Source organism: Camelus dromedarius, chromosome 20 (genome assembly GCF_036321535.1).
Source record: "Camelus dromedarius isolate mCamDro1 chromosome 20, mCamDro1.pat, whole genome shotgun sequence".
Taxonomy (NCBI): domain Eukaryota; kingdom Metazoa; phylum Chordata; class Mammalia; order Artiodactyla; family Camelidae; genus Camelus; species Camelus dromedarius.
Window position 1 is genome coordinate 29,408,530 of NC_087455.1, and position 27,901 is coordinate 29,436,430.

Genomic DNA, 27,901 nt, shown 5'->3' on the forward strand with positions numbered 1-27,901 from the left:
CCATGATGGATCTGTCTTTTGAAGATACTATATTTTAAAACTGAACTATTAACTATGAAAAATACATTGTTCCAATTACTGTGGGAGCTACAAAAAAAAGCTGTGCCACCTGAAGGAATTGACAGTCTGGTTGAAGAGAAAAAACTTAGACACAAAGAACTTGCCAGGAATTATTCAAGGTCGTGCCCAGCCAAGTGCCAAATAAAAGATAGTCTGATAGTCCTGGATTGTCAAGTACACCTCAGTAAAGCTGGAAAAAGTGATAGTCATGGGATGTGGTAGGAAAGGCAATGGCCTTGGGGGTAGAAGGCTTGTGTCAAGCCATGGATCTGTCTTTAACTGGATGACCTTATGCAAAGTACTTAATCTCTTTGAGCATCCATTTATTTTGTTGAATTGAGTCATTCATTCATTAAGTAAACATAGGGACTTGCTCTGTGTCATTGTATCATGGTGATAAACATAACCTTTACAGAGAGACATACGAGGGGTCAAATTGCAGCTCTGTCACTAACTTTCAGGCCTTGAACTTATCATTTAACCCCTCTGAGCTTCAGTTTCCTCATCTATTACATGGTGATAATCATACCAACCCACGGAACTGCTGTAAGTGAGGAAATAAAGTCAGATTTTGTATACAAAACATTGGACACTTTCTGACACATAACAAGAGCTCAAGAAATAATAGCAGTTACTATTATTCCAGGTACTTGGTGCTGGGAATACAAAGGAGAATGGGGGAGAGGAATGCTGGGCAGGAGACACCAGACAAGAGCATCTGCCCAAGCAGCTTCCTGGGCTGTAGGAGGTTCCATGGGGACGTCAGGTGAACGAGCTTCACATACCATGAAACGGGCAGAACAAAGGAAAGGTTGTTACCAAGGGGTAGGTCATGGTCTAGGTTCTTCCCTTTTCCTCTCCACTAGGATGCTGTCACCTACAAATGAGAGACAACCCCACGTGTCTTAAATAATCCATACAAACATTCTCTCACAAAACACGAAGTCCAGAGGTGCAGTGTTTCCAGGACTGGTTAATTCTGTGGTTTGATGATGTCATCAAGAGTCCGTATTTCCACTCTGCCGTTCTCAGGTGTTGGTGGGCTCACTGCAGGATGACACTGGCTGCTGTCGTCCAGGCATTACAACCTCACATCACCACACCCTAGAGGCAGAACGAGACTCTCTCTTTCTTGTATTTTTTCTTAGTATCTATGAAACTCTTCTCAGACTCCCACCTTGCAGACTAACCAGTAAGTCTCATTGGCCAAAACTGGATTCCTTGTCCCCACCTAAGCCAGTCAAGATAAAGTTATTATAATTGGCTTATGCTAATGAAGACCCACCCTGCTGGGGCTGAGAATCCTATCATCTTCCCCCATAAAAATAGGGCATTGCAGAGATGCAGAACACCTGAACAGAGTCATTTTTTTCACAGAGAAGGAAAGAGAAATGGTTGCTGGGTCACCACCTACAGCGTCTTCTACTCTGTTTCCAGCCAGCCACTGCATCGCCTAACTCCACCTCCAGAACGTCTCTTAACTCCACCCTGGCCTTTGCCCAGGGTCCAGCTCTCTTGCCTGGACACCTGATTCCTTCTGTCCTTTTCCCAACCACCCAATCAGCTGCCAGTCAGCTCTTCATCTGATACAAGTCTGAGTACAGTATTTCTTAACTTAAAGAATCTCAAGACTCATTTCAAGTGCAGCCACCTTTGTGAAGATGCCCCAGATGTTTTATTTATGGCTCTTTTATAGCCCTGCTGAGGGACAGTCTTGCTTTTGAGCTATGTGTGTATTTTCTATGCCTCCCACCCTCCCCTCCATGTGTGGCCCATGTAGCCTGGGCCACACGAGACTACTGAACACCTGAAACGTGGCTGGCCCAATGAGATGTGTTGTTAGTACAAAATACACTTTGAATTTCAAAGATTTAGGACAAATAAAAGGAGGAATGGAAAATATTTCACTAATAATTTTAAAGTTGATTACATGTTGAAATGACCGTTTCAATGTTTTGAGTACATTTTGGTTAAGTGAAATATTACAGTGTGTATTCCACCTGTGTCCTCTTCATTTTTAACGTGATGACTGGAATTTTTTAAAATGCCCTGCGTGGCTCCCATGTGGAGCTCACACTGCATGTCTGTGCACTAGACTGGCAGCTGTTCCGGAGCAGGGGTTGCATCCTCTTTATCTATTATTCATCACTTCACTCCTTTTCCCCACCCCAAGGTCGGTCAGAGTTGGAATCCAGTCAAAACACTTGACTTGGTTGAAAGAAAGTGTAAGATGGATGGTTTATGTGACCACCGCCTCTGATTTGCTGACGCCTGGGTTTCTTTTCTGGGTTCTATCTAGTCTGAAGCTGCTTTTTAATTTTGTCAGGTTTGGAAATCTCTGTTTCTTGTGGCCACTTCTGGGCACTGAGTTTCTATGAAATCATCCAAATTAAAAGAGGAGAGACTGGAACTAAAAGATTCTGATCAGGTTTGCTCACCTTTGTTAGTTTTCATCCCGCCTTTTCAGACATTCCTCAGCGAATTCTCTCTTACACTTTATGGGTAGTGGTGTCTCCATGACTACAACCTCCAGAATATTTTAGTTATTTTTACAATCATTAGGAAAAAAGATGCAGGTGTAAATTATGCTCTTTCTGTTCAACTCCACTGAATTACAGCTGGCAGTTCCTTTTTTTCATGAATAAAAGAATTATATATATATTTATTTATTTATCATGTATTATATGCTTAAGCCAGGATTATTTAGAAGGCCAAGAAAATGAACATATTCCAAAAAACATTTAGGAGGAAATTTGTTTATAATGGCACAAAGAGGTCAGAAACGTTTTTAAATTTCATGAGCAGAAATGAGGGAGTTGAACTGAATAGTTACAGTAGCCCCAAAATGCCGTTATTTGAGGAAAATTATCTTTTTAAGAAACATCTGGAAATTTGTAGTTCTAATTTGGAAGTGAGTAATATCTACGGCCATAAATTACGTGCTGGAGGCTGCAGCAGGCTTACTTGGTTACTGTCTGGTCAAAGGGCTGAGCAGCCTTTGAAAGCGGAGTCCCGCCTGCCCCTCCCTGCCTCTGGGCGCGCTGATCCCCCTGAATGAACAAAAACAATCGTGGGGTCCATTATTTTGTCAGCAGGACGGCTTTAACAAGTGCTCTTTGCCGGGTCTTGTGAAGAGCTGTTTCCTCTGGCTTTCATCTCTTCTCGGTCCCTCGGAAAAGCTCTGCCCCAGTGACATGCAGATGCCAGGAAGCCGGGCAGAATTCTGGGGCCCTCCCCTTCCACAGAATCGGTACCTCAGGACTGCCTGGGGGTCCTTTCTTTCTTTTTTTTTATTGTGGTAAAATATATGTAACATCAGATTCACCACTTTAACCCTTTTTAGGCGCACAACTCAGCGATATTAAGCACGCTGACAGCATTGTGTATCCATGGCCACTGTCCACCTCCAGAACTTCTTCATTGCCCCAAGCAGGAAACACTCATTCCTCATTCACCTCCTTTCTCCTAGCCTGGCAACCTCTATTCTACTTTCTGTCTCTGGAAATTCGGTTGTTCTGGGTACCTCACGTCAGTGGAATCATGCAGTATTTGCCCTTTTGCGTCTGGCTTTCATTTAGCATAATGTCTTCAAGGTTCATCCCTGGGATAGCATGTTTCAGAATTTCCTTCCTTTTTAAGGCTGAATAATATTCCAGTGCATTTTCTTTATCCGTTGATCTGATGACAGACATTTACATTGTTTCCAAGTTTGGGCTATGTCTAGTTTTTAATAGAGCATGAAAAACATGTGATGACACTCCAGCCATTTCTGCATTTGGATTCGTTTCTGATGAAAAAAAGAAACCCAGATGTTATCACCCTAAAAATGTCTAAGTGCCCTGTTGAAAAAGAGAGCCTGCTAGTGCGGAAGGCTGTCGTGGAGTGGGGACCTCTTTACAGTTCATGTTTCTCTGAGCCAAGTGCAAACATCTCTGCCTCCTCACCGGGCAGAGACGGGATGTGGGGGCTGCTCACATCCCACCCTCCACTCCTAGGCAGGAGGGGCTTCTGAGGGTCTGTCAGGAAGCTCCAGACAAGCGCTGTCTCGCTGCTGTTGTAGAAAAGAGGACTTTTCAAGGGAGCGGGGAAGTGTCCCTGCCTCTGGAGTTAAAGCAGCTCGGAGGAGGATTGCGTGTGGCTTTGTCCAGGAGAGTGGGGCGTCTTTTCAGTGTGTTGGCTGCCATTCTATTCCATGAGGCAGTGTTAGCTGGTGTTGTAACCAGAGACCCGGAAATATCCAAATCCAATTCTGCCAATCCTGTCTTCTCTCCTTTGGGGTTTCCCTGGGGGCTGTAAATACACAGGAAATTGGGAAATCAAAGTGCCTCTTATCATTAGTTGGGTAAGATCATCTCTAGTGATCAGGTTGGAGTGGATGACTTAGGCTCAAGGCCCAGGTGAGGCCTCCTCCACCTTCTCAACTCAAAGCTCAGTGTTACCACCATTCAGCTGCTAAGCCAGGAGGAGTAGTCAGTATACTACGAGTCAGCAGAGGGGATGCGGGAGAAAGTGCCAGAGATTTCTGCCTGGGGAGAGCAAGAAGCCGAGGAAATGCATTGGACTTCAGCAAACTGCAGTCCTTGCTTTTGGCAAAGTCGTAGCCTGGTAACTTACCCAGTGTCATTAGTGCTTCGTGAGGAGGGGCTGAATAGAGGCAGAGGGGAGGCAAACTTTCCTCCTCCCTTGTGTCTGTGAAGGCCCTTCACTCCTTCTATAACAGCCGTGTGGACCGCACACTCAGGACTGTCACTCTTTGGCCGGAGACAAAACTGAGGCTCTGAGAATGTACATAAAGAGCTTGCCATGGCCCTAAGCGGCAGAGCAGGACTGGGACCCAGATCTGTTGGACACCACAATCTGCAAGCTAACAGTTATTCCATAATATTCCTTTTGGCAAACTTGACCCCAGAGAGGATTCCTCAAGGCCCCACAATACTCGCCTCCGCCAGCCCCCTTCTCGGTCCTGTTCCGTGGGCAGCAGGGGACTTCTGTGACGGGGCAGTGCCAGTCGTAAGCTTTGGTTCTTTGGGGAAGCATTTCTGACCACGGAGACCATCCATTCTGCACAGCCACTTACGAGTCTTAATTTAGAAACAATTGAAGTGATTATAACATGAACATTGTTTTAAAAGAAAAAGACAAATGACCTTATTTCAAGATAATGGAATTATTTTAAGGGCTTCTTTCTACTCAGCCGTCAAAGCCTGATTAAAAATAATTGTTAGAGAGCCGAGCAGTGGCCTTGAAAAGCTTCAGCGAAGAGGCTGGAGGAGTCAACCCCGCACAGCTGATGCGCTGCTGCGACACACGGCATTGACGCCTGGTGTGCAAAACCCACACAGGCACACACGTGTGCACACTCCAGGGCGAGAGGAGCAGAAGAGACCACACCACGTTGCACGGTGATTACACTGTGGCACCAACTTGTCTCACCTTGGCCTTGAGAGCGCCTTACCCGGTTCTGTCCTCCAGGTTCACTTCTCTTAACCCCCATGGTTTCATGGTCCGACTGCATGATGGACTGGTTAGGAGTATGAGTCCTAGAGCTGTAGCCCCACATTTTACTCCTGGCTCCACCACTTACTAGCTGTGTGGTCTTGAATAACTCACTTAACCTCTCTGTGCTTCAGTTTCTTCACCTATAAAATGGGGGTGATGGTAGGACCTTCCTCAGAGGTGGTATGAGGGTCAGATAAGTTAGTGTGTAAGACACTGGTTCGTCAGGAGTGCTTTATAGAAACACGGTAAGTGACAAAAAATCACAGCAGCCAGCCAGCGCCCGCCACGGGTGAGACAAGAGGCAGGTGGGGAAAGGTGTTTGTTTATTTTCTTATTTGTTTGTTTTTATACCGTGGGCCTCATATTCACAAAGGCCACACATTCAGACTTTGGTCATTATTATCTCCACTCAAGTTTGCACATTAACTCACCGAGTTACGCTGACAAGGTTGATGGATGGGACGTTCATCGTGCCACTTTGGTTGGGTCCCTGGACCACAGCATGTATGGTGTACTATGACTTAATATTCCTTCTGAGTCCTGTAATTCACTTCTAAATGTTATAGTGCTTTGATTTGTATGTGTTATAAAAGCATACATTTGCTAAAACAAATACTTAGAGTATGTCACAATTTTTTGGAAGTCTGTTTCAGCATTTCTTCACTTTTTTATAAGCCATTGGGACACAAAAAAAGGAAATTGGACAGATCTCCTTCTCACTCTGGGATCAAACCCATGCCTTTGGGATATTTCATGAAATGAACGTTTCATTTCATTGGAGGAGAAAGGTCTGAGTTCCCAGTGGCAAGTCATTCAAATCAGAGCTTTTTTCATATGACTGTTAGTGTCTATCCATTTTCCCCCGAGCTCAGCCTGCAAAGGGACCCCCTGGAACACAGACTAAAGGAGGCAACGATCCGCGAGGATCTAGAACTGTGGTCGTTTCCATGTGTCCCAGTGAGGACACCTCCAGGTGGGTCTCAAAAACTCCAGCCCTGGCCTGCCACAGGGAAAATCTACTATCTCACACACTGAAAGTTACTGGTGGCAGCCCAGTTAGCGGCTCAATAGGGTCATCAAGAACTTTTCTCATTTCTCCCGTCCTCACATCATCTTAATGTTTTTGGTCACGAGATGACCACAGCAGGTCCACCATCACACTGACCTGTGGGAGGAGGCTGTGTCTTTTCCTGTGCTCCCGTTTTATCAGTGAGGAAAGCTCTCTCCAAGGCCTCTGGCAACCTTCCACTCACATTTCATTGACCAGAACTGAGGAACACAACTGCCGTCGTTGGCTTAGACTAATCAGAATTTGCCCACGTGACAGTGGGGAGGAGGAGAAGGCATCAGAACCACTTGAAGGCTCCTGGTGTGGGACAGGGAAGGAGCTGCTGGGTATGCACCCAGCAGTATGTGCCTCAGTGACTTGCAAAAGTAGGGGTGTCTAAACTGGGCCTTGTTCTGGATCCTGTTGGAACCTCTTCAGTTGGATTATTGTAGAGTTGACGGCTTTGAGTGCTATGTTAGTCTTGACTTGACTGAGATTGGGTCTTATCTGTTCGTCAGCACATATTCATTATCTTCGAATGGCTCTTGTCTCCTATTAACACTCACAGGAATGACGGGAGCTAGTCTACAACCAGGTTGGAATTCCATCGGGGCGTCACAGCATCTCAGATGTGGCATGTTTGGAGTGGGATTTTATGAAAGATCAAGTGAGAAATGAATTGTAGCTAACAACCAGGTGGTCATTATTACTGTGCAGATTTATCTAATTAAATTAAATCAATAGCTAATTTATCTAAATAAATAAATTAAAGATATTAATGTGGGGAGGGTGGGTGTAGCTCAGTGGTAGAGCACATGCTTAGCATGCACAGGGTCCTGGATTCAATCCCCAGTAACTTCATTAAACATTTTTTTAAAGATATAAATTTAATGTAATGTGAAAATTCCATTAAGGAGGTGCATGCTGATGACAATTTGGGTATTGGCTTTGGTGGATGAAAAGAAGACAAACACATTCACCTAGCAGAGGTTCAGAAAAATACTGTGCCTTGCATTTGAAGACCTGACTTTCAACTCTCATCACAAGCATCTGAATCAGCATGAACTCTTGAAGGTCTGCCTTGATTCTGTCCCTATGTTTGCATCCTACAGAGGCTGAAATGAACAATATCACTAACATGCAGGCATTGAGACTTTTATTATCGTTGCTGTTGATGTTACTAACGTTCACACTGCGCTGGATAATGTACACAGTGCTTTCAAACACAGTACCTCCCTGGATCCAGCCATATAAGGTATTATCGTTATGCCCATTTCACACAAGCAAAATGGAAGCTCAGCAGGTTACATGCCTTGCCCAGGGTCACTTCACTGGAAAGGGACAGAACAGGAAATCAGATTCTAATCTTTGACTTCAAAGTCCATGTTGCATGTTAGTCTTTCTAAATTTTATCTTGTCACAGGAGACCTGAAGTTTCTCTGGATTTCTGGCTCAATGACTTTCTCTTAGCGTCAATGTCCTTACCTATAAAGTGGGGATAATAATAGCTTGCAGAGTTATTGCAGAGGATTAAGTAAGAAAACGGATGTGAAAGCACTTTGGAAAACTGTCATGTGTTACACAAGTGAGTGCTGCTCTTCATCACTAGCTGCTGTTCTTTAAATGTGATGCGGCCCCGCGTAATGATAAAGGCAGGTTCTGGGAGCCTGGGGATTCAAATCAGGCTCCACCACTTACTACCTGCCTGATCTGGGAGAAACGATCGAATCTCCTTTAACCTCAGTGCCCTCGTCTCTGAGATGGCCATTATACTTTCTTTATGGGGTTGTTACAGGGATTAAATGAAGTTACACGTGCAAAATGTTTAGCGCATTCTGGGCATGGGATGAATAATGAAGTGGGAGTGACCGCTGGGCCTGGGGACACTACGAGGCCCTTGATGGGTTAGCGACCGATCACGTAGCAGGTGATTGTGGTGAGGCCAAACAGCAAGCAAAGAACAGACTTGAGGAAACAGGGCCAACTCACTCACTACACCGTGATAGCACTTTGTAATTAAGTCACTCCCCAAAGAAAAATTCTTTTAACCGAGTCCCATCTAGAAAAGGTTTAATTAACTCTCGCCCCTGCAGAGTACTCGGAAGCACTGCTGTGCTGTGTTCCCCGCTTTCCGTGTGTCTGATTTTGTGTGTTGAAAGAAAACTTGACTCTTATGAGTCAGGCTGTGAGATGAAAAGAAAATATTCTGCTGACTGACTGTCTTACCCTAAATTTCAGTGGCCAGGTTTCAAAGCCCATTTCTTTCTTTTTAAAAAAATTTTTTTCATTTAATTTTTTTTAACAGAGGTAGTGGGGATTGAACCCAGGACCTCATGCATGCTAAGCATGTGCTCTACCGCTGAGCTGTCCCCTCCCCTTCAAAGCCCATTCCTACATAATTGGAACCCCTGTCTGCTAGATGATGAGGGAGTGTCAGGAGTTTGGATTTACATGCATTTTATACAATGAGAGCCGACAGGCTGAAGTGGTGAAGTGGATCCAAGCAGATGGAAAGTGACAGTTACTCTATCGTGGGGCGTTCATAATAGAGGCATGAGATGTCCTCTTTGCTACAATTACTAGATTTTATTTTGATTGTTTAAGTCAGGACTTCTCAGCCCCAGTGTGGGACCCCCCGGGTGAGCTGTGGATGGGGTGGTATTGACCCCTCAGCCCTCCAGGTGGCACGAGCACCCAGGCCTCCCAGAGCCTCCGGCACCCTCATCCACCCACCCCGGGGCGCTGCATGCCCAGTGGCGTCCTCTGTGTGTGCTGAGAGACTTAAAGGCCAGGACACACTGCCATGGCCTGCCACCATGCCGGGAACACATGATTAGTAGAACTTCCCACAGGTAATTTCTTTACTAAGCTTGCCCTTAACAATGAAGACATGTATTAAATAAACTAGTAGTGAAACAGGATCCCTGCTCAGCCTGAAACTTTGGTCCTAAGATTTTTAAACCTTGATAGGGAGAAGCTTTAAAAAAAAAAAGTCACTTAAAAATCTGCAAGCACAATCTGTCTTGCTACAGATAGCGACTTCCCTATTAATTTGGGGTTATTTCTTTGATTATGAAAAACACCCAAGGAAGTTTGAATTAGGCAAGTATAAAGCCATGATGCTCTTTGGAAATGGAGTTGTTTAAAATGCTCTGGTTTCAAAAAGCTAACTTTCTCTTCTTTTTGCTTTGGGAAGAGGGAAGGTAGAGGATATTCTGCTGGCAGAGCAGAGCTAGGATTCCAATCTAGGTCTATCCAAAAAGACCAAGCTCACAACTGCCATGCCACACCGCCTCCAATAGGTGAGCACTGGTGGAATGAGGTGAGGATGGCAGAAGGAAGGTTGGATGGAGGAGCAGGGGTTGGGACAGAGGAGGATCTTGAGGGTCCTGAACGCCAAGGATGGTGGGAACAGAGGAAAGGAGAAAGGGGAGATGGAAATGGAGCGGTGGCCTGGGGACTGAGCCTTGATGGGTCTACGGTTCCTCCGCCAACAAACTGTATTCTCCCTGGAAGTCAGACAGATACTTCTCCACATCAGCGCCACGTGCTCTTTGCGTTTCGGTGTTTTGCCACCTCCCCTCAGGTGTTAAGTGAGCAGACGCACTCCAGGCCAGCCCTGTGACTTCCCATCCAGCAGCCTGGCCCAAGGGCTCCTCCGCACTTACTGTTGTGACTCCAAGCGTTGGGGGGAGCCTTTGTTCGCCGCATTTACATTCCCACCCAAGGGCAGAGGGGCAGATTTCACACAGAACTGGGTCTTGAGATGCCATATGCAGAGCTTTACTGCGAGCTTTAGTGTGTTCAGTGTGACTTTACAATTCAGATCTGATACAATGTCCTCATAAATCCATGAAGAGATTAGTTTGTTGTCATCCTATTTCTTGTGATGTCTATGACTCATGAAAACAGCCTCAGAATTTGTAGCATCACTCACAGCACAGTGCTTTTTGTGGGAGTCTAAGGACTGAGGGGCAGGGAAGGTTCAAGAGAAAAGCATCGCATCTCTTTTTCCCACCTGTGTGCACTGCCCTCTTCATGTGACCAGAGGGCCACCTTTACCTCTTTTAATAGGTAGAGTTATAGGGAAAATCCAGTCATTCTAACGACTTCTTAACCCAGTCACTCAGTGAAAAGAACACCTACCCATCACGTGTGGTGTGTTATCGCTTTGCCCAGATTATGCTCCTTGAGTAGAGAGACCAGGTCTTTTATGTGAAATAATAGTCCATCTGGTTTACCAGCTGACCGGCCTCCCTGCCATTTCATTCTGTATAATTCTTTGAATCTACCGTAATATCTTGCACAGCCCTCAGGCTCACAATTTCTCAGGAAATTCTTGTGAAGTAATTCAAAAGGAAATGGGATCTTCTTGAATGAAGACATTACTCTGAGCTTCTCCTATGTACATAGCTCACAACTTTATTCTAGGAAGGAACAGTGTTCATTCTAACTTTCCAGTTGAATTATTTGATCTACTGGAAATAAATTTAAACTTTGAAAAATACACCTTTTAATGCATATTTAAAATTCTTGTAATCTAAATGAAAAAAATGATTTAAACTACATGCATACCACTGTTAACATTTAGATTTTTAAATCTTTGTTTTTGGCTTTTATTTAAAAATGGATCCAACTCAGTTTTGATCGCTGAAGTGTATGAATTCCAGTGCTTTTACCTCAATTCTACATTCTTGTGTTACCACTTTCTGTATGACTTCAATCAAATCCTAATTTTGCATAATTTTCTTATAATGGAAAATGCTGCTCTTAAAGAAACAAGCAGTCAACTCAGAGGACTGGAATAATGTTCTGAATCATTTTATACATTTTTGCGCATCATAGTTCATTAATGAAGGGGAAGAGGAGTGCTGGCAAATTTATCTTCATCATTATTCAGATAGAATAGTTACATACAATACAACACTCTTCCATTATTGCTTTCTCCTTCAATAAAATTCTTTAGGTAAAGGTGCAGATTTTCTTTCTTTCTTTCTTTCTTTCTTTCTTTCTTTCTTTCTTTCTTTCTTTCTTTCTTCCTTCCTTCCTTCCTTCCTTCCTTCCTTCCTTCCTTTTTCTTTCTTTCTTTCTTTCTTTCTTTCTTTCTTTCTTTCTTTCTTTCTTTCTTTCTTTCTTTCTCTCTTTCTTTCTCTCTTTCTTTCTCTCTTTCTTTCTCTCTTTCTCTCTTTCTCTCTTTCTCTCTTTCTTTCTTTCTCTCTTTCTCTCTTTCTCTCTTTCTTTCTTTCTTTCATCATTTTTTGTTCCAAACTGATCCACAAAGCCCAAGTTTTACTGCAGGAGTAAGCATTTGAATCTTTGGATCAATGAGAACGATTTAGGTTGTCAGTTCCAACCATTGGTAATACAATTATATGGGTGCTTCTGAGTCAGCGCTGCTTGCCTGCTTCATAAATGTAAGGTGTCTGGCTAGTGGCACATGATAAATACACAGCCCAGGAGTCTCCGCTCTTCAGTTCATCTCTGCAGCTTCCCATGGAAGCTGTATTTGCCGTCGTCATAACGACTAAGCTGTGTGTACTAATAAGCCCTTTGGTGCTGCAAGATTAAGTAGAAAAGGCCAGAAGTCACGTTACTTAGGAAAAGGCAGAATGTCGTTTTCTTTACAATTTCTTCTGATGAAGTCGGGCCATTCTGTGGTTTGGCAGCACGGGAACCGTGAAGTGGGCTTCGGTGTGTGTGAGGGATACGGGGCAGGACGCCGCCTCTGCTGTCCTTGCCGCATCAGGCGGCACGGGGGCTACTTGATTCTGCTTCCACTGACCCTCCCCAGGGAGTGACACGCCTGGAAAATGCCACCAGCTTTTTTGAACAACGTTAAAATATTTTGAGAACATTTTTTTCACACTGATTGTACAGTGTTTTTTGCAGTGTTTGCTGTAATGTAAGAGAATGTAGAGAAAATAAGGTAGCTCAGTAGAAGTGAGCCACTCCTAGCGGAATTTAGAAATAGGGAAAATATTAGCTGGTCCTTGCTGGGAAGGGGGCAGGTGGGTGTGCAGGGTAAGTTAGGAAACCCACCCAGGTGCACACAGTCTAAACGAGGAAGGGCTTGCCTAGATGGACACAGAACCTCTTTCAGAGATGCAGGGGATTCTTGGTTTGGGTTTGTTGCCTTTTAATCACTTTGTGGATCTGTTTTCCCCTTCCCTCTTTTCAGATGAGGCTTCCATTTTCATTTTCCCTTAACAAGAAATGGAAATAGTAACCAGAGTGTAAATAGCCAGACAGGAAGGCTTTTCCTGAGCACAAAAACGTGCTTAGGAAAACGTGCACACATCCTCAAACACTTGGCAACGTCCTCCCTGAGGCTTTGTTCTGTTTTCTACCACGAGGTGCTGTGCTGAATGGACGGGGGAAGATCCATGTTCTGCTTCACCTTTGAAACTTATCAGCCATGTAACCGTGGGAAAACCCTGAAACCATCACCCTCGATTTCTTTAATATAAGTAATTGATCTGGCCCCTTCCTTTCTCCCAGATTTCAAGAACCTGCTGAAATAGATTATGTGAAAGCCCTGTAAACAGGCAAGAAGGAACCGTGCTTTATTTTAGTTTGTGGCATCCGGCCACTGGTGTAGTGCCCTGCGTACACTTGGAGTTCCGTAAATATTAGTAGGAAGGGTGAGTGGGTTTAAAAGACACACTGCACATGATTTCAAAAGCAGTGTCCTCTGTTTTATTCTAAGCTTTTATAATCTGTGTGGTGAGATTAGAAGCAAAGGGAAAATAGGTTGTTAGAACTGAGACCAAATTGAATTTAATTATCCACTCATTCCATCAACAGATCTTACTGAGCAATTACCATGTGCTGGGCCTTGTCAGTGTACAGTGTTGTGTCAATTTCTGGTGTCCAGCATCATGTTTCAGTCATACATATACATACGTGTATTCCTTTTCATATTCTTTTTCATTATAGTTTATTACAAAATACTGAATATAGCTCCCTGTGCTATACAGTATTACCTTGTTTATCTATTTTATATATAGTAATTAGTATCTAAAAATCTTGAACTCCCAATTTATCCCTTCCCACTCCCTTTCCCCTCCTGGTAACTAAAAGTTTATTTCCTATATCTGTGAGTTTCTGTTTTGTAAATAAGTTCATTTGTCTTTTTTTTGATTCCACATAAGTGACATTGTATGGTATGTCTTTCTCTGTCTGACTGACTTCACTTAGTATGATGATCTCTAGGTCAATCCACATTGCTGCAAATGGCATTATTTTATTATTTTTATGGCCGAGTATTATTACATTGTATATACATACCACAACTTCTTTATCCAGACCTCTATCAATGGACATTTAGGTTGTTTCCATGTCTTGGCTATTTGTTCTTTCTAATTCTCCATGGAGCTAAAGCAAAGGGGACAGTGTCCCCAACTCTGCAGGATTTCTCTTGGTAACAACCCACCAAACTGAATCCTTACCTCACTCATATTTAGAGTCAATATTTCAGTTATACTATATATATTCTTTTTTATTATAGGTTATTACAAGATATTGAATGTAGTTCCTTGTGCTATCCTACTGGACCTTCTTTACTTATTTTATATATAGTAATTTGTATCTGCCAATCCCAAGCTCCTAATTTATCCCTCCCTTTCCCCTTTGGTAACCATAAGTTTGTTTTTTGTCTTTGAGTCTCTATCTGTTTTGTAAATAAGTTCATTCGTATCATTTTTTTTTACATTCTACTATGCTGTACACCAGAAACTAACACACCATTGTAAATCAACTATACTTCAATAAAAAAAGGAAGTGGAAGAAAAGGTTCTTACCAAGTATTATTCAATGAAGAAACCATTTAAATAAAAAATTACTTGAATATCCAAAAAAAAAAAAAAAGTCAGTGTTTGTTGAGGACTTGCTAGGTGCCAGGCACAATATTTAGATTCCCGCACTCATTGGAATCCCTTGTTCTCATTTCCTGTTTTCTCACCAAACAGCTCCATGAGAGAGGCACTACTATGCCTATTTTACTGTAGAAGAATGAGACCCTTAGAGAGGTCGAATGGCTTTTCCAAGATCACATAACACAGCACTCTTATAAGAACTTCAGTTTAGTTCCTCTGCTACCAAGTCCAATTCTCTTCCTGCACACCTTGCTGGAAGACACAAAGGGTGTAAGAGGCTAAAAGAAGTCACTTCATAGTCCCTCCTTGTTAGCCAATTATTGGGCTTCTTGTACAGAAATTTGATGGATAAACATTAGTATTTCAGCCACGTTGGCCAGGATAGAGATTGATCAATCAGTACCTTCCAACAGAAGCATTCAAATACCAAAAGTGATCCAGCCAGAGATGTGGAAGGGGTGGGAGTGTGGAGGGTCGTTCCCACCTTACTCCCCTGGGACCACGAGCTACATGAATTTGCCATGATGGTGAGCTTCTCTAAGCCCCTCTAAGCCCCTTGGAGTAAGGCCAAGATATAATATCCCTCTCACCAACTCTATGGCAAAGTTGTAGGAATGAAATATTAATGAAAATGCTCTGAGCTGCAAGAAGAATCCCAGGCCCCCTTCCTTTCCCTGTCTTATGTGGGATACTATTTTTGTAGGAATATTCATTTTAAGCCAGGAAACAGTAGATGTTAAACACATGTTTGCTGAATAAATAATACAAGAGAGTTATGAACTATTCTTAGACTCCATGGAGGGGCTTGCATCAATTAACTAAATGCATTTGCAGCCCCTAGAGAATGTCTAAAAATGGAGACTTGAGCTCCTCTTGTACCTCTGGCTGCTCGTTACAAGATGAGGCCCAGCTGTCTGTTTTGCCCTCCTCAGTCCATGCCAGCTGACCGTTCTGCTTCATGGTTTTGTCAAAACCCAAAGTAGTAATTCTTATCTTTAAAATAAGAAAATATTTAGTAGGTTTAGCCAAGCAGACATTGATCACAATAGGAGTTCCGTGGAAGTCAGCCAAGGTTGGGTCTTAGTCTGTTGCAGCCCTGGAGAATGGTTGAGGGCCCTCAGAGCATCTCTCTCTTTCCCTCCCTGCAGCTGACATTGACCTGGCGTCTGCCCCTGGCGGCCCAGACAAGCAGCTCTGATGCAGTGGTCTGATGGCCAGGTGTGCAGATGGAAGGGGACATGTTCACTCCATCTGAAGCCCTTGACTTCAGTGCTCCAACGATTTCTTTCTTTGGGACAGGTTTGTGGTTTCTGCAGGCCTGGAAGATGACCGTTTATTATGGCCCCCGTCCCCTTACTTATGGCTACTTACTTAAGGGCACCTTAAGCTTGCAATGTACGTTCATCTCCAATGGCTGGCAGTCTAGGAGGGAGTGGAACGGGAGTCAACCATTAGCTAGACTTGAAGTAGAAGGGAAAGGAGTGGGCATGAAAAGTCAGGAGTTGAGTATTAAGCGATAGAGGATTTAGGTGCTGTTTGGGTGAAATATGTCTTTAGGCTGAAATGAAAGAGGGGGCATTTGCATGGTGACACCAGTGTACTTTAGTAAACAGGGTGGACATGGCCTCGTAAGTGCTAGAAATAGCTAACGCCAAACTTGCACATATGTGCCTGTAACACGGGCAGTGGGGATGGTGTGGAATTCCAAACCCAATTCCACTCCGAATTCAGTTCTAATCCTAGCTAGTGTATAAACTCTTACCAAATGCACGGTTAGCATGTAAAGGCTCTGGGGGAAGTGGCTGGTTGGAGAATTTTAAGGGAGGGTCTAGAGAGCACAGCACTTGTCAAAGGCATCGAGAACCTCTTTGTCATAAATACTGCCCAAGGAGCCCAGGAACCATGACTAAGGTAAATGCCGAGGGAATAAAAGTGGAATCAACCTAAACGACCATCGGGGTGGGGGGTAGCTAAATAAATTTCACGCAGTGGCCTGTAAGCCTCATGCTGCTGACTATTCTGTCAGCTGCCAAGTCGATGCTTGGCCCCAGATCAGTGCTCAGTACTGTCTGTTGAATCAGTGCATCAAAATTCAGCAATTTAAAAAGAAGAGATACGTCTGTATGTATAACATGGAAGAATGTCCACAATATACTCTTAAGTGAAAATGATCCCTTTTATGGTTAGAATGTACAGATTTCATATATACGCATGTAAACGTCTAGCATGATATATGTAAAACTGTCCATAGTGGCTGTTTCTTACAGAGTACTCTTGGGTCAGAGCAAGGGTATTCACCTTCTAGTTTTGATATCCTTTTATCACTTACATCTTTTTTACAATAATAGTGTACCACTTTGGTAGTCGGTAAAACCAAAAATATTTCCACTTTGGGGGACGAGGGCAAAGGTCATTGTTAGATAGCATTCTATTCAGAGTCTATCAGAAATATGTGTTTTTTGGTAGTAACGTGGTTTACTTTATTTTTATAGAAAATAAAACTTGGAAAAGAGCCCAAGGCCAGGCTCTCCCCAGTCTGGGACTCAGGCTCGGTGGAACAAGGGCCCAGATGTGGCAGAGACCGTAAGCCCTGCTCACCCTGGGGAGGAGACCAAGTGCATTTCCAGGCTTTATCTCAGAGCATGAGGAAGGTGGAGGGAAGAGTGGATTTGCTTCTAGTGAGCCTCCTGCTCACTATGTATTTTGTACCAGTTAAGTTCTCATCTCAAACCCATCACCTCTCTGCCCGGGGAGCAAGTGCCAGATGTGTGACCAGGCGTCACAGGTATGACCCCTCAGTCAGGAGATGGTCCAGATGCCCCATCCTCATTGGGAGGAAGGCTGCCCTGCCTTTGTGACGAATTTCAGGCAATTCCTGCGAAGCCATTTTGCGATCCACGTGAGGGTTCGGCAGTAGGTCTCGCTTCCTTGTATAAGCTAATCCTACCAGAGACCAGAGGAGAGAAAAGTTAGCGAGACTGTTGCGGAACTTCAGTTCTCCCTCTGAAATAGTTTAATTGTTTTCCTTTATGCACCACTGCATTTGATTTCCTAATTTGCCCACTTGATAGAAATATGCCAATTTATATCTACGGTCACCTTTCAAACTCTCACTGAGAGGCAAGTTCCACTGAAGAGAAATTTCTGAAGCAATGTGTTCCTCAGATTTTTATTTAGTCATTTTTTTTCCCAGTGAGAATTAAGGACAACTGACCTTGAAATGAATTTGCTGGATTTTAGCCGCCTGTAAAATTCAGATGGCCAAAACATTGGATGTCTCAGTCATGGTAAATGAATGCTTCCTCCCATTAACCTATAACTTTTATCATTTCCTTCCGTACATTTTAGGGACCTTTTTTTAGTTGTGTTTTTATAATTTAGACATTCCATTGGTTGAAAATTCAAAGCGGCTCTTAGAGGACAAGGTAACATGTTCCAAACCGGCAAACATTTTAATTAACCTGGCCTCTTTCGGAAACCACTGTGGGTTCTGTGTTCCTTGCTGCAGCTAAACGTGACCTTAGCTGCTAGCTTCTTGTAAATTCCATTTCGGAAGACCTGAGTGCAGTTTGCATTGAGACTTCCTCTGAGGTTACCCAGGCTGTCCAGGGTAAGTTACGGACTTTCCCCTGGAAAATCTAACTCTGGGCTCTGAGGAATTAGCTCGCGGAGTTTTAGAGCTTTTTGAGGAATCACAGAAATGAAACGCCGCACTTCTTTTCACTCCACGGATACAAAATATTAAGAAGGGTGCACATGCACTGCGAAGGGCTGGCCCTGCTTGCCCGTTTCTTTCCCCGCAGTGTCATTTTTTAGGAGCTTTTCCTTTTTTAGCTTTTTTTTTTAGATGGAAAGTCAACTTCATATTTGAGATTCCTGTTCGTGGTTCTTTGTTGGTGGTTTGGGGCCTTCTCTGGTATATTTTTCTTTTCTCATCTGTGGTCAGTATTCACCCTAGGTTTATTTTTTTGGGCCCTGGTGACTGGATGTGAGCCAAAATAAGTTGGGAAATTTCACATTACCCATCTCAGAGTAAACTACTGAAAAACAGAATGCTGATGTTTAATAGAATACGTGTGTATTTCATTTAATAAAATGCAGTAGAAATGCAGCAATAATTAATATATATTATATATCTTATAGTAGATAGATAGATTGATAGATAGATAGGGCGATCGATCAATCGATCGATAGATCTTACACGGTATGTAAACTAAAGGGTTGAAGAGTCATTTGCTATTGAAAAATATTCTTCAAGGCCCTGAAGCAAAAGCCCTTAAGAGGTAAAAGGCAGAGCACGTGGGAGCCCGGGCACCTGGGCGTGGGGGCGCTGAGAGGGAGTCCGGGATGGCCCAGGGCCAGCTTGCACAGCCCTCCCTGTGGGCCAGAGGAGGGTATTTGGATTTTCTTCTACGTGTGTTACGAAGCTGGTGTAGAGCTTTTAGCAGAGGAGTGAACTGGTCTATTTTGTGTTTTTCACAGGTCACTCTGGGGAGTGGAGCCGAGTGGAGAGCAGATGGGGGGCAGGGTAGGGAGACAGAGGGCCAGAGTGAAGAGCGAGGTTCCAGCGAGGAGGGTGTTGTGGACGTTCGGGAAGGAGGTGATGGTAGTTCAGGCTGAGGTGGTGACAATGGAGATGATGAGAGTTGAGTGGGTCTGAGACAAATCTTAGAGACAGAATCAACAGCACCTGCTGATGGAATCACAGATGAGCCCTAGGGGTTTGGAGCGAACAATTGGGCGGAAGATGATGTCCTTTGCTGGAACGGGACGGGCTGGGGTCAGGGGAGAGCACAAGATTCAGACAGGAAACCAAGAGCTCCAGTTCCCTCTCCCATACTGGGCACTTCCCATGGGCCACCTTGAGTGGGCACAAAGGGCAGGGCACAGGATGATGGAGAGGGCATAACTCCAGCCTCTGGGTTTTCCTACCTCCTCGCTGCCATTCCTCCTCATTCTCCTGTGCTGATTCCTTCTCCTGTCTTAGATTCTAAACATCAGTGCCAGCCGGGGCTTAGTCCTTATCCCCTTTTCTTTTCTATCCACATTCCCTTCCTTGGTGCCTCATCCAGGCTTTGGCTATAAACACTATCTATAAACTGATGACTCCCAAATTTGTATCACCTCCCTGGACCTCTTATATCCAACTGTCTGCTCGACATCTCCAGTCAGATGTATAAGCATGTCAGAATTAAAACATGCGCAGCTAAGCATCAATAGTCATGCCCTCTGCCTCACCCCAAAGCCCTGCTTCTCCTGCATTTGTCTTATTTCAGTAAATGTCAACTTCATCCTTCCAGTTCTCTTTTTTTACACCCTGCAGCTCAACCATCAACTAATCCTGTTGACTCTGCCTTTTAGCTGTGTCCAGAATCCCACCAATTTTCACCTCCTCTGCTGCTCTCCAGGCTCCACCCACCATCATCTCTTGCCTGGGTCACTGCAGTGGCCTCCTGTCTGGCCTCCCGCCTTGGCCCTTACGCTTCTTTAGCTTACTCTCAACACAGCAGCCAGGGTGATCCTGTTAGAATAGAAATCACTCTGATCACTTCTTTGCTAAAAATCCTGCAGTGGCTGCATCTCACTCAGAGTGCAAGCCAGAGTCCTCATGGTTACCTCTTGGTCCCACATCATCTGGTCCTCATAACTATCCGGATCTCATCTCCTGGTTTCCTCCCGCCCTGCTCCAGCCCTGTCCTTGAGTGTGCTCAGCGTGCTCTCTATGCAGACCCTTGTCAGCTGCTGTTTTCTCTGCCTGGAATAGTCCTCTCCCAGTCATCTCCATGGCTACCTCCTTCCCTCTCTGGTCTTTTTCAAACATCATTTTCTTAATGGGGCCTTCCCTGGCTTTTTATGTAAAATTTTAACAACCACTCCTGGCATTCCCCAACCCCCTTACTTTTCTCCACAGCTCCTCTCCTGCTAACATATCACTTATTTATCTTATTTATTGTCTGTCTCATGCCACTAGGCTGTAAGCTCCCTGAGAACAGGAGTTTTGCCTGTTTGTTCCCTGCTGAATCCCTAGTGCCCGGAGCCACACCTCCCTCCTGGTAGACACTTGGCACATATTTGTGACATGAATGAGTTCTAATAGGAGGTGGTCTCTTCCCTCTTAACTGCTTCTTTCTGGCTTTTTATGGAACTGTTGCCTTAATTTCTGTATGTGCTTGTCTGCAAAGCTAGTAGGGTGTAGTGGTAAAATCATTCGATAGCCACTTTCAAATCAAGTTTACCTTTTGACCCCTTCACAAGCTGTGTGACTTGGAACAAGTCACTTTGCCTCTCTGAGTTTTCTTTCTCTTTTTTTTCTTTCTTTCTCTTTTTTTTTTCTTTTTTCTTTCTTCTTTCTTTCTTTCTTTTTTTCCTTATAAAATGGAGAAAGCTGCCCTGCCTATCACTCAGGGTTGCTTTGAAGGTGCAATAGAATGATGTATGAAGCGCTGTCAAGAGTAAGATGTCATTTTCACTGACCGCAGCATTTGGCCCCAGCTCAGTGCCAGAGCTCTGCATACATGACTGTCTCACTTAATTCTCACATCAAATCAGTGAGATAGGACCACATACAACTGAACTCACTTTGCAGATAAGAAAACTGAGGTGCCCCAGGAAGTTAAGTGAATTACCTGAGCTGATCAACGATAGAGCCAGACTTTAAACCCAAGCATTTTTATTCCACGGCCTGAGTTTTTCCCCATTATGTTCAACTGGCACAAAATAAATGTCCTAATGACTGAATGGAGTAAGTAAAAGGATTTAACCGGAGGTGCAACTTTTGTCTCTAGACGATGTGTTTTCCTGACTGCTAATTAATGTAGCATTTCCCTGCTGTTGTCTTTCCCCCTCTTCAACTCCAACAGCAGAAGTTCCTGTCTTCCAAAAGGAAAAGGTATTCTCAGGCATTTTCCTGTCTTTTCCGTCCTCCCTCCAAGACTGCAACTCCGTCATAGATCCCCTGAGATTTCTGTCATCCCGCCTAACCAAGGCCAGATGCTCTTCTCAAGCTCAGACATCATACTTCGTGAAGTATTTGTAGTCTTCTCCTGAAACAAATTCTGGACTAAATTGCAAACACCCGCTTCCCAGATAACTTATTCAATGCTCTTCTGCCTGGTTTGTGTTATGGCCTTACTGTGCTAATGAATTTGTAAATGTGGTTTAATTACTGTTTACCGGAAAAATAGCTGCACACAGATCCGTCTCAGCGGGAGACTTAGCCAAAATGTTGAGGCAATTTGTTTCTACTGCAAAAACAGCTAATAATGAGAAGCACTTTTTAAACATTGGGGAAGGAACATAAGTTCGGTTTTGCGGAAACAGTGCTTTATATATCCTGGGAAATAAATCACTCTTTAAGAGAGCAGATTTAAATATCAAAGTGGCATTTTTTTTTCCCAAGGCCTTGCACATGGTGATTTGTATAGAACCAAATGTAATAACAGTGGTTTGGTTGAACACCACACCAAAGGGCTATACTCTAAAGAACTCCCCAAAAGGAAAACTCAAACTTACTTGTAAATTCCATAAAGTGTTTCAAAGCTCTGTAAATCCATGTATTATGTATGACCTCATGTTTCTGAATTCTGGCCTCAGGCAAATTGCCAAGTTAGCAATTAAATGACAGTTTGAAAATTCTAATACAAACCAGCCTTTCCAACTTTTTTTCTGGAGGAAAAAGAAAGAGGTGGGGACACAGAAAGGAAGTGAAAGTTATGGAAAGTTTCAATTCATAAACTCTGTTGGTGCTCAGTTTGGAGTCGTAGTTTAATTTTTCTCTTGCATAAAACAGTACCTGCCTGATTCCGAGTGCAGGGGGACCTTTGAAAATAAGTTCCTTCTAGCAGCTGTTGATCCTGCTACTGGGAAGAAAGCTCACTCTGTTGCTCTACCCTTTGGGAATGCCTATCTAAGAGCCAAAATCAATCAACTTGGCAATTAATAAGGATTGCGTGTTGTTTCCTGAACTGTGGATGTAGCCAAAGACGTCTGAGCATGTGAGATGCAAACACTGCCCTCAAGGAGTTTATTTTTAGTGGGAGCCTCAGGCAGATATACAGGCAATTCAGTCTGAGATCCCAACAGTGAGGGGAGGGAGGGAGAACAGAGTGACGGCGGCCAGAAGGCACAAACTTCAGGTTATGAGATAAGTGAGTTCTGGAGGTGTAACGTGCAGCGTGGTGACTACAGTTCACGATGCTGTGTTGTATATTTGAAAGTTGCTATGAGAGTAGACTTAAAAGTTCTTAACAGAAGAAAAAAAAAACCTGTAACTGTGTGAGATGACGGATGTTAACTAAACTTACTGTGGTGATCATTTCCCAATATATGCATATATCAGGTCATTATGTTGTATACCTCAAATGTGCGCAATGTTCTATGTTAATTATATCTCAATAAAATTAGGGGTAAAAAAGAGATCTTTAGACCAAGTCTTAACTACCAACTAGTTGTGTCTCAATGTTCTGAAAGCTAGTGCGGAAAGACTCCTTTTTCAAGAAGATCATTCCACATTTCCATGTTGTAATTGTTTATCTATCAGTCATTCCTTCGTTCACTAACTCACCCAGTGTTATCTATGGTGGGCCCTACAGAGACAAAGTAACTTCAACGGAGGTTCCTTCTCAAGGAGCTCACCCCGAAGTGGGAGGAAGGCAGACATAAACACCACAAAGTGAAAATCTCAAAGGGAAGTGGGAATCATTGTTAAAATGGGGATGTGTTATCTTTTATAATTCTATAATTTTCCAATACAAGAAAAATGTAAAATATAAGTGCAGAGCTCCTTTATGAAAAGGGATTTATCTTGACCATGCTTAAATCATAAAGACTGTAGACAGGGGAACTAAGCTCAGATGTCACCTCCTCCAAGAAGGCTTCCCTGATAGCACCCATGTCCCCTTTTGGCTTGGGTGTCCTTTGTATGTACTCTCACAGCACCATGTCCAGTCTCCTGATACCACGTTTTGAATGTTTACTGTGTTGCCCTCTCAATGCCACCATCACCCCCACACATACACAACTGGGTGCCCCTTAAGGAGGAGAGGGCTCATCTGACTCTTCTTTGCATCCACAGCGCCAGAAATGTGCCTGGTATATAGCGCTCAATTAATGTTGAATCGCCCTGTGACTGGGAAGATGGTAATTACAGGATTTTTCCCATCTAATAAAAGGCGCCTTTATTCCTCATATTGTTTTAAAATAGATAACAAAAGGGTTCATATTCTTATTTTTTGAAATGTAAATGTATTAAAAACATACATTAATAGCATATTTAGGTAAGGGTGCATATAAAAAAATCTAGAAGGACACACCCCAAAATGCTAGCAGTGGTTCTCTCTTAGGTGTTAAGATTTGAAATGATGCTGACTTCCTCTTCATGCATCACTGTGTTTTACCAGTTTGCTATGGATGTGCTGCTATTATGGTAAGAAAATATGAAGTCATTTGTATTTTGAAAAGGAAAGTTTGGTCATTCTAAGCGAAGTAAGCCAGAAAGAGAAAGAAAAATACCATATGAGATTGCTCATATGTGGAATCTAAAAAACAAACAAACAAAAACAAAGCGTAAATACAGGACAGAAATAGACTCATAGACAGAGAATACAGACTTGTGGTTGCCAGGGGGGTGGAGGGTGGGAAGGGATAGACTGGGATTTCAAAATTGTAGAATGGATAAACAAGATTATACTGTATAGCACAGGGAAATTTACACAAAACGTTATGGTAGCTAACAGAAAAAAATGTGACAATGAGTGTGTATATGTCCATGTATGACTGAAAAATTGTGCTGAACACTGGAATTTGACACAACATTGTAAAATGATTATAAATCAATAAAAAATGTTAAAAAAAAAAAAGAAAGAAAAGGAAAGTTTGGCCAATTTCATAAGCCACAATCATAGGACATAAACAACTTCATGAAGCATCATCTTTACTATCTAAACCCAGTGTTGACAGTGATTTGCTGTTGTGGATCTAAATAAATGACCTAGCTTGGTAGCATTTAATGGAATTAGATAGGTTTCTATTTTCTTTACTTATGCCCACATTTATAATATTCAGAAGTAGCCCAAGCACTTTATTTGCAAAGCAATTCCCCTTTAATTCTCCCTGCTGGTACTTGGATTGGGGGTTAGAGCCCCAGTCTTCTTCAAGTCCCGCTCAACCTCTTGCAAATAGATAAGGCAGAACTAAGTAACCAATTAATTCTCTCTCTCTCTCTCTCTCTTTCATTACGAATCTCCTGTTTTTAGGTTGGCTCTGTATAAAAGAAGTGTCAGTTTTCTGGTCAATGACATTTCTGCTCTGCATCTCTGCCTTCCATCTTTCTGCATGTTGTTTGGCTGACCACAGTGTTGGAAAACCCTAGACAGTGTTGTTGGACTGAAATGCAATTTCTTTCTTTTTCCCAGAGGAACAATCACAGATTATAACATGTGCCTCTAAAGAAACAGTTTAAAAATTATATATACTCTATTCTTTTCTATCTGCAGCTGAATTCTTGCTGCCAAGATGGGGAAACAGAACAGCAAGCTGCGCCCAGAGGTCATGCAGGACTTGCTGGAAAGCACAGACTTCACGGAGCACGAGATCCAGGAATGGTACAAAGGCTTCTTGAGAGACTGCCCCAGTGGACATTTGTCAATGGAGGAGTTTAAGAAAATTTACGGGAACTTTTTCCCTTACGGGGATGCTTCCAAATTTGCAGAGCACGTTTTCCGCACCTTTGATGCTAACGGAGATGGGACAATAGACTTTAGAGAATTTATCATAGCCCTGAGTGTGACATCGAGGGGGAAGCTGGAGCAGAAGCTGAAATGGGCCTTCAGCATGTATGACCTGGACGGGAATGGCTACATCAGCAAGGCAGAGATGCTGGAGATCGTGCAGGTACGTAGCCCTCAGCCTTCCAAAGAGAAGAGCGTGGGTCACAAAGAAGAGCTGGAAGGCCCACGGGAGAGCTTAGTGGAGAGATTGCAAACTGGTGGCCCACCTGGGCACTGATTTGGCCTAGCCAGTGTTTCTGAAAATGTCGAACCTGTATACAAAAGAGGGTGATCGCATATCAAAATGCAGATTGCGTGGCCTCTCTTGGAAACTCAGGAGCTCTGGCAACACCGGGCCCACATTCTTACCTGGAATAGGTCACCTGGTGCTTTGTGGTGACACCCCCCGACACACACAGATGGACATGCACTCTTCAGCTGGTCATGCTCACCAAGGCCACTCCATCCATTCACTGCAAGGGCCCAGCCTGCAGTGATATTTATTGACCAAACTGACCTGGGCTTAAATCCTGCCCCTTTCAGCCACTACCTCTGTGACTTTAACGAAGCCAGTTAACCTAAGTGAGCCTCAGTGTCCTCATCTGTAAAATGGAACTACCAACAGTGCCCCCTGCTGTGGAGTTTTTTTTTTTAAAGACTAGATTGACTCTCCTTGTTCAATGCTTAGCACAGTGCCAGCTACATAGGAAAGTTCATCATCATCCTCATCATTAATTTCCAACTTTATTAGACTCTTGAATAAAAGTAGGGATCTCTAGCCTAGCTTCTGTCTAATCAGAGATACAAACAGTGCAGAATCGAGACCTTCATCATTTTAATAGGAAGCTCTCCATTTTATTTCCCCAAATCACTTACCCAGAGTAAATTTCCTACAGGGAACAGGAGAAGGGGCTCTAGTGTTGGCCACATTTTCCTGTGAGATCCCAGCAGACTTTGGGGAGGTGGGGAGGGGGCATAAGGAGCTATAGTTATGGCAGTGACAGCTTCGTCTGCAGGGGTGGGACAGGACCAAGCTAAGGAGACTGGGACACAGCTTGGGGGGGGGGGATAAGGAAAGCCTCAGCTTCAGTAAAGAAGGACCGGGGAGGGGGGGGTAGCCCATGTAGGGCTGGAAGTCACTCACCATCTTAGTAGGTGAGTGGGACACAAGGGGGACACACCTGGCAGCAAATGGCTGGTCCAAAAAAGTGAGCATTCGGCTTCCTGGAGGGCTCATCTCAGAGGCCAATGCTTATCCCAGGACATTTGGGTGCAGAGGTAGGGCTGCAGCCCCTGGGAGACCTCGTCGGGTGCTGGAAGCAGGGGAGAGGGTGTAACACAAGGAGACAAAAAGGATTCAGCTAATGAGGACACAGGTGGAGGTGTTGACACTTGCTTTCAAAGATCTGTAGATAATGTGGTAACAGAAATTAAGGACAGAGCCTGAAAGAGAGCAACACTGTTCACCTGCTATTGAGCCTTGTGACTGAGGCCCGGGGTCTGCTCCTGGGCCCGGGGGACTGAAGCCCATGGGCAGTTAGAGTGACAGCTGCCCACACTGCAGGAACGGGAATCCAAATGAGCACTCCTGCGAGGAGACCCCCGGGTCCATCAGCCCCTCTTCCTTTCTCCCTGGGCCACCAGTGGCTTTTCCTTCACCTGGAATAGTAACTATCTGAATAAGCTGTGTTGAATGAATCCCTCAGAGAGAAGGATCTTTAACAAAAATAAAAAGCTTATCCCCTCCCCCAAAGATAAATATATGAAAAATATAATATCTACAAAAAAATGTGGGGACTATAGAAAAAAATAAAAGAAAAATAGACAAATTCTTCAGTTCACCCACAAAGGGAATCACTGCTAATAATTTTGTAATATATCCTCCTGGTCCTATTTCCATGCACTTAAAAATATCTAATTGATTTCATAATGTATACGAAATTTTGTGTCTTGCCATTTTCACTTAACAAACAAGCATTTCTCATGCTACTGAAACATTCAACACAGATATTTTAATGACTGCATAATAGTCATACAACATATCATAATTTACCTAATTGCCCCTTATTATTGGGTATTTAGGTTGTTTCCAGTCTTTGTTATTATACATAATACTGTAACATTTAAAATGAAATAACAAACACGTAATTCTTGTGCATGAAGCTTTTTCTATATTTAGGATTATTTCCTTAGAATGGATTCCCAGAAGTGCAGTTACTGGGCCAAAAGGAATGAGCATTTATTTCTAAGGCTCTTGATGGAGTCTGCCAAATTGTTTTTCCAAATGTACCCCTGAAGTGAGCCAAGGGTGCCCTCTATCTTTGCACTTCTTGAGTTGTTCTGAATCTTTACACATGAAGATTTAAAAGGTGGTTTTTCATTTTAATTAGTTTTCTTTTATCTCTCCTTTTTATCTGGGGGTGCTGTGCACTGCCCCTTTGTTCCTCGGCCTCACTGCAGAGAAAGGGATGGGTATATTCCTTTTGCATAGTGCTCCTGGCTACCCCTAGTCCAGGTGTGATGGCCAGTTTTGAAAGATGTAGATCCTCAGGCGTGGAGGACTGTCCCGATTACGTGGGTTTATGGAAATCAAGAATCATTCACATACTGCTTCCGCACCGGTGGTTAAGCACCCACTAAGTAGCTGGGAATAA

The 27,901-nt window shown here is 43.5% G+C and overlaps 1 protein-coding gene across 7 annotated transcripts in view; it reads left to right on the forward strand.

The window, feature by feature from the left end:
- NCALD (neurocalcin delta) overlaps positions 1–27,901 on the forward strand; it is a 364,376-nt gene that overhangs the window by 322,285 nt on the left and 14,190 nt on the right. For all 7 annotated transcript variants that reach the window (XM_064476919.1, XM_031439409.2, XM_031439412.2 and 4 more), the window contains one exon: positions 24,975–25,371. In XM_064476919.1, coding sequence (XP_064332989.1) covers positions 24,994–25,371 — 378 coding nt within the window. In that variant the 5' untranslated portion in view covers positions 24,975–24,993. The remainder of the gene's footprint in view (positions 1–24,974; positions 25,372–27,901) is intronic.